The following is a 12,352-nucleotide window of genomic DNA, read 5'->3' as shown; positions in this document are numbered from 1 at the left end:
ATGTTGCTGCTACTGTTGCTCACTGCCTATGGCCTATCAAGTTAAAGAAGCTTTACTCCTTTTATCCTGATTGGTCGGGTGGCACCCGATTGACCACGTCGCCAATTGGCCAATTCAAAATAGGACTCTCTGATTGGTCAATCGTTGTTGGTTACCCTAGGCACAGGTCGATATAATTGGCTGTGGTCAAACTGGATGCTCCCGATTGGTTGATCAAAACATCTTCAGCGTTTCCCTGGTCACAGCCTATGAAGTGTCACCTTTCTATCAACGCGCAGATTTTTAGTTACATAATGAGCGTGTGTTGATAAGAAGTAATTCGCGATGATGGTCGGGATAACACCGTATACTTGCAGAAATGCGCTTCGTCAAGTGAGTTCTTTTTGAAGAACAAGAAAATGATCAGTAACAGACAAGACGTCATATAATTTTTCGTTTCATTTTTCGTATAAATGTGTTTTTGTCTCTATCCAGTACAATGCAAACACTTGTCAGCTTGATGTAATGAGCATGTAATTAAGAATGTCATAATATACTTGTCATTTTTCTTAACAGATAACTTTAAATCCTTACTTGTGAATTAGAATTTAATGTTAAAGTAACAATCCTCAGTTCAGTAATTAATAAAAAATTATTTTTTATAGTACTATACCTTGATTCTTGACAGATTCAAGACATATGTATTTTATATGTTATCTATTTCTAATTCTAATTCAGTACTTTCTCAATTTTACAGATCAGAAGTTTGCATACTGCAGCAATTCAAAATGCTGAAGCCAGGTTAAAAACCTTCTCGATTTATCGTTGGAATCCGGATAAGCCTGATGAGAAACCATATATGCAGAAATATAAAGTTGATTTGAATACGTAGGTACTTTTTATTGAGCAAATTAAATAGTTTTGTGATCTTATGAAATTACATCATTATTTTAGTTTTTGCATTTTATGTATTTTATTTAGTTGTGGGCCAATGGTGTTGGATGCATTGATTAAAATTAAAAATGAAGTGGATCCAACTTTGACATTCCGCCGTTCTTGCCGTGAAGGTATCTGTGGATCTTGTGCTATGAATATTCAAGGAACAAACACACTGGCATGTATCAGGTATTATATGCATTAATATATACATATATATGTTTGTATTATTTAATCATAAAAAATGTAATTTATAATTCTGATTGACTTCTATTTCATACAATATTTCAACATAAATTAAATTTTACATATAAATCCATATTATAATAACTAATTAAATAGAATAAAATTATATATTTCAGCAAAATTGATAAAAATACAAGCTCGTGTGAAATTTATCCCTTACCACATATGTATATTGTCAAGGATTTAGTGCCAGACTTAAATAATTTCTACGAACAGTATCGTAGCATACAGCCTTGGTTGCAGCATAAAGGTACAAAGAAAGTTGGTAACCAACAGTATTTGCAGAGTGTAGAAGACCGAAAAAAATTGGTAAGTAAGCTTCTTTGGCATCATGTTTATTTGATCTTCCATTTTGATTATAGTTATTTTTATTACTTAAAACTAAATACATAATTTAAGCTTTTTTCTACAGGATGGTCTCTATGAATGTATTCTTTGTGCTTGCTGCAGTACTTCTTGTCCATCATATTGGTGGAACGGTGATAAATATTTAGGCCCTGCAGTACTTATGCAAGTAAGCATATTTTAATATTACACATTATACTTTAGATATTGTATTGCGTAGTAGAATAGTCAATCGCAAATAATAGATTTAAAACAAATAAATATAAATAAGAAATTCTTTAAGAATGAGATAAACACATATATAAACTAAATTAAATATCTAATTATTATCTTTTAAACAAATAATATTGCATATTTGCATCTCTAAAGATAAATCTAATTAGAATATATATAATTTTGTTGCTAAATGCTAATTCTTGGTTTTTTTTTTTTTTAGAATTTATCCTTATAACATTTATTTGTTATTTTTTTCTAAATCTGTTCTAACTATTATTTTTATTAGGCTTACAGATGGATTATTGACTCGCGAGATACTCAAACGAATGAGCGTCTGGAGAAACTGAAGGATCCATTTTCAGTTTATCGCTGTCATACAATTATGAATTGTACACGTACTTGTCCAAAGGTGAGTTTAATTTATTATTTGAAAATTTGCAAAATTATGTTAAATTAAAACACAAATATTTTTTTTGTCTTTACAGGGTTTAAATCCTGGAAAGGCAATAGCGGAAATAAAGAAATTATTAGCTAATATTAGTCAGAAACCACAACCGGAACTTCCAGCATCTCCATAGCTAAGGGAAATCAGGTAGACACAATAAGTTCTATGTATATATATCTGTCTTATACATTATACTATGTGCACAATAAACATATATAATCAGTGTAATATATTTCATACAACCAAAAATGTGCGGATCTAATGGATAAAATATTTTAGCAACCAAAAAATCGGTTACACTCTATCTTTCAATAAAACAGGTTTCTTACTATGTGGAACTCTATATGGAAACTATGCAGTGCAGTAATTAATAATTAATAGCACGAACCCTCAAAAGTTACTCGGACTGTGCTTTATTAGTCCTTCACGGTTCGGCAGCCATTCGAATCCTAGCAGTCTCATGCGATCGATTGTGCACCTCAGCTGTGCGCAATGTTATACCAAATATGTCTTCATGATAACGATTCTCATCCTGAAAGAAAGAATTATTCCATACAAGTGAGACAATTTATATTTCTGTGGCTATTATTTGCTCATATCATATGCTGTATAAATAGTAAATAAGCGATAGGAAAAGAATAATAATGGGCAAAAAATTTATACTCTGAGTGATAACATATACGCTTCGACTTCCTTGTCCGTCATTTGGCCATGCGTTTGTATAATTAGTTTCAAGGTTTGATAAACATCCTCTGCCATTGTGCAATCTCCGCAAACGTAGAAATGTCCGTGCTCATGTACTACCATTGTGTAAATCTCAGATGCTTTCGTTTGGATCAAATCTTGCACATAAGTCTAGGTAAAATTCATATAAAACTTAAGTTTATATCATAACATAGATCATATTTGTTATTTTATAAATTTGTTTTTACTTATATTTATTGATATAAAATGATGAACAAAAGGATTAATTACATTATGCTGAAATAAATCTAGAGTTCAAGGAACATGATAGAGATCAAGTTTAATTCAAGTATTTACAAATATAAATCGAATATTGAGATTCGAGTGTTTGTAAAATCTATTATGTTATTTGCTGTGATTGGAAAATTATGTTTGAACTGCATATTTATAGCTTTCAAAAATTTTATTTGAAAGAAAGAATTATGTTTCTATGCATGGAAGAATCAAACTTCTTAGAAGTGCTCTACCTTTACAAACTTTTTCTTTCTAGTTATTTTCTTAGATAATAAAGAACATACATGTATGTATTTTACCTTTTCGATACCGGGTTCTCGGGATAATGCTAAGAATACTTTATCTAAGACACCAGCCTCCAACATTTCTTTTTTCTCTTGTCTATACAAATCCAAGTTTCTTTGACGACAGCCAAAGAATAGCCAAATCTTTCCAAACGTTTGATCTGCAAATATAATTTCTGGAAAATAACTTCTGAATGTTGTTTTCAAGATTTAACGATCGATTTCAAACAATGATCTTATAAATCACTTATAAATGAAACATATTGGATTGCTATTATTTCTACACAATTATCGACGATTACTTGGTGTTTTTATATAGCAATACATATGATTATTGAAATGGCATATGGCATATTTGAAATTAATAAGTATGTATGAGAAAAATATACTTACTCTGTTTCATGTCAAATTTCATCTGAGCAAACCGATGGTGCCAGAAGCCTCGGAAAGGTGCGATTCCCGTACCTGGGCCCACCAATATTATTGGTGCTTTAGTTTCCGTTGGCATATAGAAATTTGGCGCGCTTGAATATTAATAAATCATTATGTATTTGATGAAAAATTTGTATATAAGCAAAATTTTGAAATAGTTTACCTCCGCACAAATACATATAACAATTCCCCGTCGGATATTTCTCGCAGATAATTGGAACAAACGCCAAAATGTACTGGTCCAGACCCATCTAGAATCAATAATTAAATTATAATTAAAGATTGCAGATGTGTCAGCATGAATGAGAAAGAAAAAAACAAGAAAAGAGAAAAATAAGATACCTTGCGTTCGATATTGCACTACTGCGACTGTAAGATGAATTTGTCCTTGATGCACAGAGGGAGATGACGAAATACTGTAGAATCTCGGCTGCAAAGGTGTTAGATGAAATAGGAGCAATGGAGCGTACGGAGTCACGGATGGAAATTCATCCAGAACTTCGGCCAAATTAGGAAACTTCCAATGCCTCCAATCCTCGTAAGCCGCCGGATCCTATTTTAAGAAGAATTCCTTTTTAAAATTTTGTTTTCTTGAGAATATTTTTAATTAAAATAATATATTTTTAGAGTTAAAGTACGATAACATGTTAAATTTTACGTATTAATGATATTTTTTTCTTTTGTTTTTCGAATATTTTTAACGTTAAACCTTAGCTTTTTTTCTCTCGAAATTCTGATGTGCTTCGATAGAGCTACATTTATAAATATTTACATATTTACATATTTACAGAAGTTAAAAGATCAAGTTGCTTCCGTTCTTTTGCATTCGTAGCTATTGAAGCAAAGTATCTTAAGAGATTCGGCGTAGGCGGCGTCGTGATATCCAAAAATCGAGTTAATAGCATTCTTAAAGAATTCGGTAAATATCTGTTATAAGGTACCCATGTTTTTACAATGCCTGGAAAAAGTCGCTATTATCAGTTATAGAGAATGTAATAGAGAAGAAAAGAAAAAAATGTATTAGATCGATCACCGTTAGGAGTATGTGCTTGCTTCTGCATTTGAAGCTCGATCGGTGTATCAACGTTAAAGGTAGATTGTATACGTTGCAAGATCCTCTCCACAAGTTCTGCCCGATTGCATGCAAATACGCCTAAATGATCCCCAGGCTTGTAAGAGATATCCATGCCCACTATATCATCCAATTCCAGGAGCAATGTCGTTCCACTGGACTCGTCGCCGCTCAAATTGGTCTTTCGCAGCATATTGCACATCGTCACATTTCTGTTGTGGCATTTGCTCAATGCTTTGTCAATCGGTTGTGGATCAGCCTCCACGGAACGGACTGTTGCCGCGGACAGTGCCTCGGAATCTAGGGACAGGGCCACCTCTGCCAATGTATCATCATCATCCAGGCAGAATGTTTCACACGCGACCTTAAAAGTGTCGGCCGCCCATTTCCGGAAGGTTTGTTCCTGTCCGCACATCTCGTCACCCTGAGCCAATCGGGCCAATCGTTCTCCGCCCAATTCGCCCAACAGATTGTCGACGTAACGACCAAACGCGCAAAAATTTGGATACGCGGACGAACCTAGCGCAAATACGGCGAATCGGACATTGCTGAGAGGTCCAAAGGTATCCTCAGTCTGCGAGTCTGTCGTAGAGCCGCGCAGGGAATCTAATCTGTCTAATTTCTTCGATCCGCTCACTTCCGTTTGACTATTGGCCTTGATAAATGACTTCGAGGTTGCCAGATTCACTTTATCGCTGTTGGTGATATAAGCGTCGTTCATCCTCATTGCATACAAATTCTGCGCGAAGACCTCCCCGTTTTCGGGCGGATCACCGTTCCCGAAAGTGGAAGTTACCACAAACAGTAGAGCCTCGTGTTCTATATTACTGATGTCGTAATCCGCCATCGAAAGTACCTGAGAGTGAAAAGCGTGGCCTAGCAATTCGTTTAACTTTTCCGCGTACATTTGGGACGTGCCGGTTTCTGTACCAAACAATATGGTCGCTTTTATACGGCGCGATAGCGCTCGTCCAAACAATTTGGACGTAAACTTTACGGCTCTTGCGATTTGCTTAAAATGAAACTTTCGCCTCGGTTTCTTCGTCGTCGTTTTTTTGTCGCGTCCCTTTTTCCATACGTGAATTTTCCACGCTGGCTCCTGGTTATCGTAAGCGGGTTTCAAATGATAAAGCGACATTTCCTGGTGAAATACTGCCGTCGCGGATCCAGATATCGGTGGCACAATCCATAGCCAGTCTGAGGGACATCCGTTCCGAAGACGCATCTCATTATCGAGATGTTTCATGAAAGATTCTGAAGCCGTATGATGATCCACGATTGTCACATTCTTCAGCTGAAAACTATGCAGCACCGCGATATTAGCCTCCACCATTGCTTTGTCCTTCCATAACGACGTAGCTGTTCTAGTGTCTAGGCCCATATTCGTTGCAATTGTCTCGAGTAAGTTATATCTGTGACCATCGCACATATTTCTGCAGCCAATCTCGGTGCTCATATACCAGCCATTGAAAGGTGCCGCGGTAAATACTAAACCTCCACAATCGAAAACCATTCCAGACACGGCCGGAACGGCGAACCATTTGAAATACAATTTTTCAAACCAGTCGTACCTGTCATCCAAGCACAGATATTATTTCTTTATGGAATTATGATAGAATCAAGGCATAACTCTTGAATTTAACGAGACAAATCCGACATTTTCTTTTTCAGAGAACGAAAAATTATTTATCTATGTTAAATAGATTTATTTTAAATGCATTTTTTCTTTTTTATTTAAGAATCTGAATATGCTTGTCATCGGATGTATAAAGTTCTTGATTTCTAATATATTTATATTGAAATGAGAAATCATGTAGTTTGAGCCATTATAATTTAATATAATTAATAAGACACGAATAAACCTAATATAATAAATAATGTCAACGTAATAATTAAATAATAATTAAATTTACGTAATAAATGAAATTAAATTTATGAAAATTAATTAAAAATATAAAATTAAAGTTTTTACTAAAAGCTTTAATAACTACTTACGTAGGATGAACTAGTGGTACTTCGAGTACCAAATCGCTGGGAATGTCGAAATAATCCGGATCGTGTCCATTGGCGGATAAAAGAATCGGTAATATATCGAATTTAGTCCGCTTTCCTTTCCATCCTAATTTCATGCAAAGCTGTTGAAACAAATTGTTCTTTTGTTAAATTACTTTCAAAATACATTCCTTATAGAGGAGATTTTATATTTTAAGAAGTTAAAAATATTTCCTAATTTTAGAGTGTTGACGGATTTAAAATCTAATATAACCGTACATAGTTATCATGTCTTTTACAATCTAAAAAATTTTAATGCTAAATATCTTGCAAATTCCGCTATTTACCAATAAAGCTCCTACTATACTTGAAACAATAATTAAAAATGAAATTTTAAATTATATATTTATATACTTTTTAAATTTATTTATATTTAATCTATATATATATATTTTTTTAAATTATTATATAATATTAAAATTTATTATAAATCTTAAATAAATAAATAAAATATTTTAATATCATATATTTTAATATATTTAAAAATATATTTAATTATATATTTTATTAATTAATTAAATATATATAAATATTTTTAAATTAATATAACATTTATATATATATATATATATATATATATATATATATATATATATATTTACATTCAATTGTAATTGGTAGTAATATTTTAGAGTAGTAATTTATTTCGTATAATAATTTCGATATGTAACGCCTTGAATTCTTTGCAATAATGTTTAACATGAAGTCATCAATATTAATCTTATCGACAATATAAAAGTATGAAACAATAGTTGTTGGCTGACATATTGAAACAACGAATTTGCCTTTTATAGCCGAGACCGCCGAGACAATGTAAACGCAACGATTTGCATTATCAATGTTTTCCAGAAGACATATTTATACGAGCTATATATTGTATACTATACACACACACACACACACACACACACACACACACACACACACACAAAATTGTTTATTTGTAAAATTAAAATAATTAATTTTACAAATAAATTTGTATCGAATTTTGTCCTATTAGATTTGATATTGAATATCATTTTATCCCAAGTTTATTTTTTCCAATATAGATATTGAAAATACTAAATGAAATTGTGAATTATGATTATAAGACAAAATGAAATTATTTTAATTGATACATTATACAAGTTGCCACAAATAATGCGAAACGGTTTTATATTATTTATATATTCTGACCTCTGTAAACTCTACGGTAACAGGATCTCCAGTAATAGTGCCATCTGGATTTTTATATCCCGCATAATTAATTAATTGCTGATTCCATACTCTGTAATCGTGTTTTCCATCAGTACGTTGCGGAAATATTGTTATTGCAGATCTGAAAAAATATTTAAATATGCTATAGTAAAAGTAGATAATTAATATTAAATTTATTTTAATTTATAATATGTGTAATTAATTTCACTAATTTTTATAAATATATTTATATATAATTAAATTTATTTTGAAATTTAATTTATAATATTAAATTTTAATTTTTTATTTGTTTAATGTAAAAGTACGATTTAAGAAATAATCAAGTGTGATTATTTTTTCCTAATTAATTAACTACTAATTAATTCATTATTTTTTACCTTATGTTCCCTTTATTTGTAGCGTATTTGATATGATTGCACAAAGCCTCGAACATGCCACTTGTAGTCGTAACGTAGCGGCAATCGAAGACCTGCAAATATTTATTTTATAGACTAACAAACGTATGTAAATTTTTTCCGAATATGCACGAATGGGCGTTTTTGGAAAAATATCATTAGAAATGTTGCGATGTGAAATAGACCTGTAATTTTGACCATTGTATACGACCGATGCATCTCACGGCGTTTCGCCAAGCTATTTTTGCACCGAACACCAATTCCGTTTCTGTTAACTGATATGTACCAGTGGACATCACTTCCTTTTGCACATTTTCCCAACGTGTGCGATGAGCATCGCTATTTAATCTGTGTAAATCATAAAGGCGAATTTGAGGAAAAGTGCTTGTAAGATCTATTATAATTTAAAGAAATCCACACGCGAATATACCTTCTGATGGAAGTGAAATATTGCTCCAGAAAGTCTTTTGCATGAATTAGAACTTCTTCTTTTGTACGTGGTTCAGTTCCATGAAGCGGTAGCTGCATTATACTACCGAGACATGATTCCCTTGAGCAAAGGGTTTTCTAAAAATTCATTTAATATTATTGTTTCATTTATATGTTTCTTTCGTTATTACGTTTATTATGTAATGAGATGTGCGCTATAAAAGTTTCAATAAAAAGAATTTTAAAGTGGTTTGTTATTAACGACATGTAATCGGAAAAATAACGATTCTATGTAAAACAAGTAGAAAATGTAGAATTTTTATACATTTAATAGAAAATGTAGAATTTTTATACATTTAATAGAAAATGTAAAATTTTTTCATACACGTTAAAAGCTTCGTTTTTAAGAAATCTTGAAAAAATCAGACAATTAATATACCTTCTATCATTTGTTTGGTCATTTTTTACATTTAATTTTGAAATTATAATCTTTCGGGATATCACTCGTCAAATTTTTCGAAATTATAATTTTTCAAGACATGGTTCTCTTTCAATCTTTCAAATATTAATCTTATTTTTCTCGAAATATTTTGTATATTTATTGAAAAATTTTAATTACATAAATTATTTATAGGTCATCTAATGCAATAACGACGATCAAAGTAAATGAATAAAGAGAATTAACATCCTAATTGAGCTATAATGGAAACATATATATATATATTTTTAATATTATATATTAATATTAAAAATAAATTATATTTAATTATATTTAAATTAAAACAAAAATAGATTTATAGCACTTATCAATGAAAATTGATAATCAATGAAACTTGAAAATTGAGCAAACTCAAAACAAGAAAAATAATATTACTAATATTTCATTTATGTAAAAAAAGTTAGATTTTCTTTTCATATAAATTTATATAAGAAAATTTTATTCTGTATATTTTTGACTGTTATAATTACATTTTAATACGTTAATTAGCTTTTTTCCGATTATATCACCGATAATAAACCACTTTGTATTATTTATGATAAAAAATACTCTAACATTTCTAATTATTTCTAATTAATTTTTAAAAGAAAAAATACCTCTTTAACACTTTTTAAGTGCAAAGAATCAAATGCCTCCGTCTTATCCGCGAGATTTTTCAATTTCGTAGGTTTCTTTTGTTGAGCCGTTGCGTCGTGATCCTTCATCTTGTATTCACGAATGTTTAACTGCTTCTTGCTTAACAGACTGGAGAAAAGAGTGACGATAAAGAGGAAAAGATGAATGGATAGGACACAGAGATGACACAACGCAGCATCTCACGTGCCGTCATCTCACATGCGCCAGCATGCGCAACATTGATCCATTCCGCTTGTCCTCGGAATGTTACAAGATCGATCAACAGATAATACTTTTTGCGTTAAAATGAAAATTTTGAGCAGAAACGCGATGTGTGCAACACATTAATGTCTTACACATTAAAAATATCATTTTCTTATGTTAATTTTTAACAATAATAAATTACCATAATAATAATCATATATAAATACATACGTATATGTACATAGAATTATGATCAATAATTTAAAACCAGTTATAAACTGGCCAGAATTAATTTGCTAAAGCTTGAAATAATTATAAAATATATTATTTGTATTTTGGCTAATTCAATTTAGCATTAACTGATCATTTTGAGAATTGGTCGAATTTTATAAAACACACACATATTATGTGTGAAATTGAGTAGCTGAAGGACAAAAAAATATGATGTTCTATTTTTAAAAATTTCGATTTTGATTAATTTCAATTTCCTTCTCTCTTTTTAAATAAATCTCTACAATTAATTTCAAGTTTTTGATTAATTAAGTCATAATTTAAAACATTAACATTTACAGTACATAAGACAATGTATTGCAAAATTTAAGCAACAGCAAATAAATTGAGCTCTCCTTTTTTATGATTTAAAATAAATAAATCAGTCAATCAATCAATATATAAACATATATATAATTAACAAAATTTAATTTGTCAGATAACGATTAAATGAATTTATGATGAACAAAATATATTTTTATAAAAGTAACGATTTTATGGACTTATGTTAATTTTAAAGATATACATTTTAATAATTTTTCTGAAGAAATAAGTTATATAAAATAAATAAAAAAATTTGTTTAAAAAAAAGTAAATGTGTTTACTACTGCTAAACGTGTCTAAAGTTGTAGAGAAAATACAGCTTACGACTCTTTTTCAGCTCTTGCCACACACGTCAATGATATAGCTAGTCAGAACACGAAATGACCGCTTTCTATATCGAAGGTTCGTGCTTTGGCCGACAGAGTTAGTCAAAGTATCCGGCCGATTTGCTCTTCGGCCATAATAGTCGAGGCGGAAAATCAACTTATATATTGTACACATCATTTATTACAATATGAATGAATCATATTATTATACTGATTAGTTCATCACAGAAATAGAAACATTTAAGTACTTAAATTTTAAAATTGAAAGAATAATTAATTAATTTTTGAATTTTATATATAAAGAAACAAATGGATACAGAATCGTTCTTTTAAGATCATTATTTTTGAAATTCAAAATCAATGTAATTATCTTATTTTTTTAAATTAAGAAATTAGATATTTTTTATATTTCTTATATTCTAAATATAGTCTTTCCAATGTACTTATTTAAAAGGATTTTTATAATATATTATATATAATATAATATATAATATACAGGGTGACCCATTTTAACTTAGGCAGCCAAATAACTCGAAAAATAAGCAAGATAGAGAAAAATGTTTTAGACAAAAGTTGTATGGTTTCGAGGGGGCCATAAGATGGTATCATTGGTTTGACCTTGAAGAGTCATTTGAAGGTCACGTGAAGGTCACTTCAATTTTTTTAAATGGAACATCTTATATATTTTTGTACATTCTTGTAGCTCATCTCGAGAGCTTTCCAAAACACTATAATTAAGTACATTTTCGTTAAGTACTTTTTGAGTTATGAGGCTTGAAATAATTTCTTAATTTTACATAAACCGTAAAATATCTTGTAAAATATTCATTTTTCGATTATCTTACCTTAATACTTTTATGTACAAAATAATGAGAGGAATCAATTGGTGTAAAGAAAACACATAGTTGTTTTTAAGAAAAAATATGGAATTGTTAATTGCAAATTACATATTTTTTCTTCGAAACAACTATGTGTTTTCTTTACACCAATTGATTCCTCTCATTATTTTGTACATAAAACTATTAAGGTAAGGTAATCGAAAAATGAATATTTTACAAGATATTTTACGGTTTATGTAAAATTAAGAAATTATTTCAAGCCTCATAAC

General features: G+C 30.3%; 2 protein-coding genes across 3 annotated transcripts; one reads left to right on the top strand and one right to left on the bottom strand.

Annotated features, from left to right (window-relative positions):
• The first annotated feature begins 220 nt into the window (after window positions 1-220).
• Window positions 221-2,827, top strand: Sdhb (Succinate dehydrogenase, subunit B (iron-sulfur)). 2 transcript variants are annotated; one of them, XM_083098467.1, is made up of 8 exons: window positions 221-372; window positions 737-867; window positions 961-1,104; window positions 1,278-1,470; window positions 1,574-1,675; window positions 2,009-2,131; window positions 2,208-2,314; window positions 2,488-2,827. In XM_083098467.1, exons 1-7 carry the CDS (start codon window positions 325-327, stop codon window positions 2,298-2,300), a joined length of 834 nt encoding a protein of 277 aa, XP_082954593.1. In that variant the 5' UTR covers window positions 221-324; the 3' UTR covers window positions 2,301-2,314; window positions 2,488-2,827. The 2 variants fall into 2 exon arrangements, with proteins under 2 accessions (XP_082954593.1, XP_082954592.1); XM_083098466.1 differs by lacking the exon at window positions 2,488-2,827 and having other exon boundaries at window positions 2,208-2,395.
• On the bottom strand, window positions 1,481-11,311 carry Nos (Nitric oxide synthase). Its single transcript, XM_083098460.1, has 15 exons — window positions 11,243-11,311; window positions 10,102-10,249; window positions 9,008-9,144; window positions 8,763-8,925; window positions 8,560-8,651; window positions 8,162-8,303; window positions 6,929-7,068; window positions 4,895-6,504; window positions 4,650-4,819; window positions 4,204-4,414; window positions 4,025-4,112; window positions 3,823-3,953; window positions 3,445-3,590; window positions 2,831-3,022; window positions 1,481-2,699 (listed from the first exon to the last, which is right to left on the bottom strand). The coding sequence occupies exons 2-15, from the start codon at window positions 10,207-10,209 to the stop codon at window positions 2,592-2,594; spliced, it is 3,438 nt and encodes a 1,145-aa protein (XP_082954586.1). The 5' UTR covers window positions 10,210-10,249; window positions 11,243-11,311; the 3' UTR covers window positions 1,481-2,591.
• Between the last annotated feature and the right edge of the window lie 1,041 nt (window positions 11,312-12,352).

Source organism: Camponotus vicinus, unplaced genomic scaffold (assembly GCF_025532165.1).
Source record: "Camponotus vicinus isolate PSW18456_S1 unplaced genomic scaffold, iyCamVici1.0 SCAF_4, whole genome shotgun sequence".
Lineage (NCBI taxonomy): Eukaryota > Metazoa > Arthropoda > Insecta > Hymenoptera > Formicidae > Camponotus > Camponotus vicinus.
This window is presented reverse-complemented; position numbering and strand designations above follow the sequence as displayed.

What these genes read in the sequence shown, in the direction of transcription:
- Nos (XM_083098460.1), bottom strand. Translation starts at nt 10,209, where the DNA reads ATGAAGGATCACGACGCAACGGCTCAACAAAAGAAACCTACGAAATTG. An exon ending in AGTGCAATATCGAACGCAAG is followed by an intron (nt 4,113 to 4,203) that starts GTATCTTATTTT and finishes TATTGATTCTAG; the next exon opens with ATGGGTCTGGACCAGTACAT. An exon ending in GAAATTTGACATGAAACAGA is followed by an intron (nt 3,591 to 3,822) that starts GTAAGTATATTT and finishes TTATATTTGCAG; the next exon opens with ATCAAACGTTTGGAAAGATT.
- Sdhb (XM_083098467.1), top strand. Translation starts at nt 325, where the DNA reads ATGATGGTCGGGATAACACCGTATACTTGCAGAAATGCGCTTCGTCAA. An exon ending in GCAGAAATGCGCTTCGTCAA is followed by an intron (nt 373 to 736) that starts GTGAGTTCTTTT and finishes TCAATTTTACAG; the next exon opens with ATCAGAAGTTTGCATACTGC. An exon ending in TATAAAGTTGATTTGAATAC is followed by an intron (nt 868 to 960) that starts GTAGGTACTTTT and finishes TATTTTATTTAG; the next exon opens with TTGTGGGCCAATGGTGTTGG.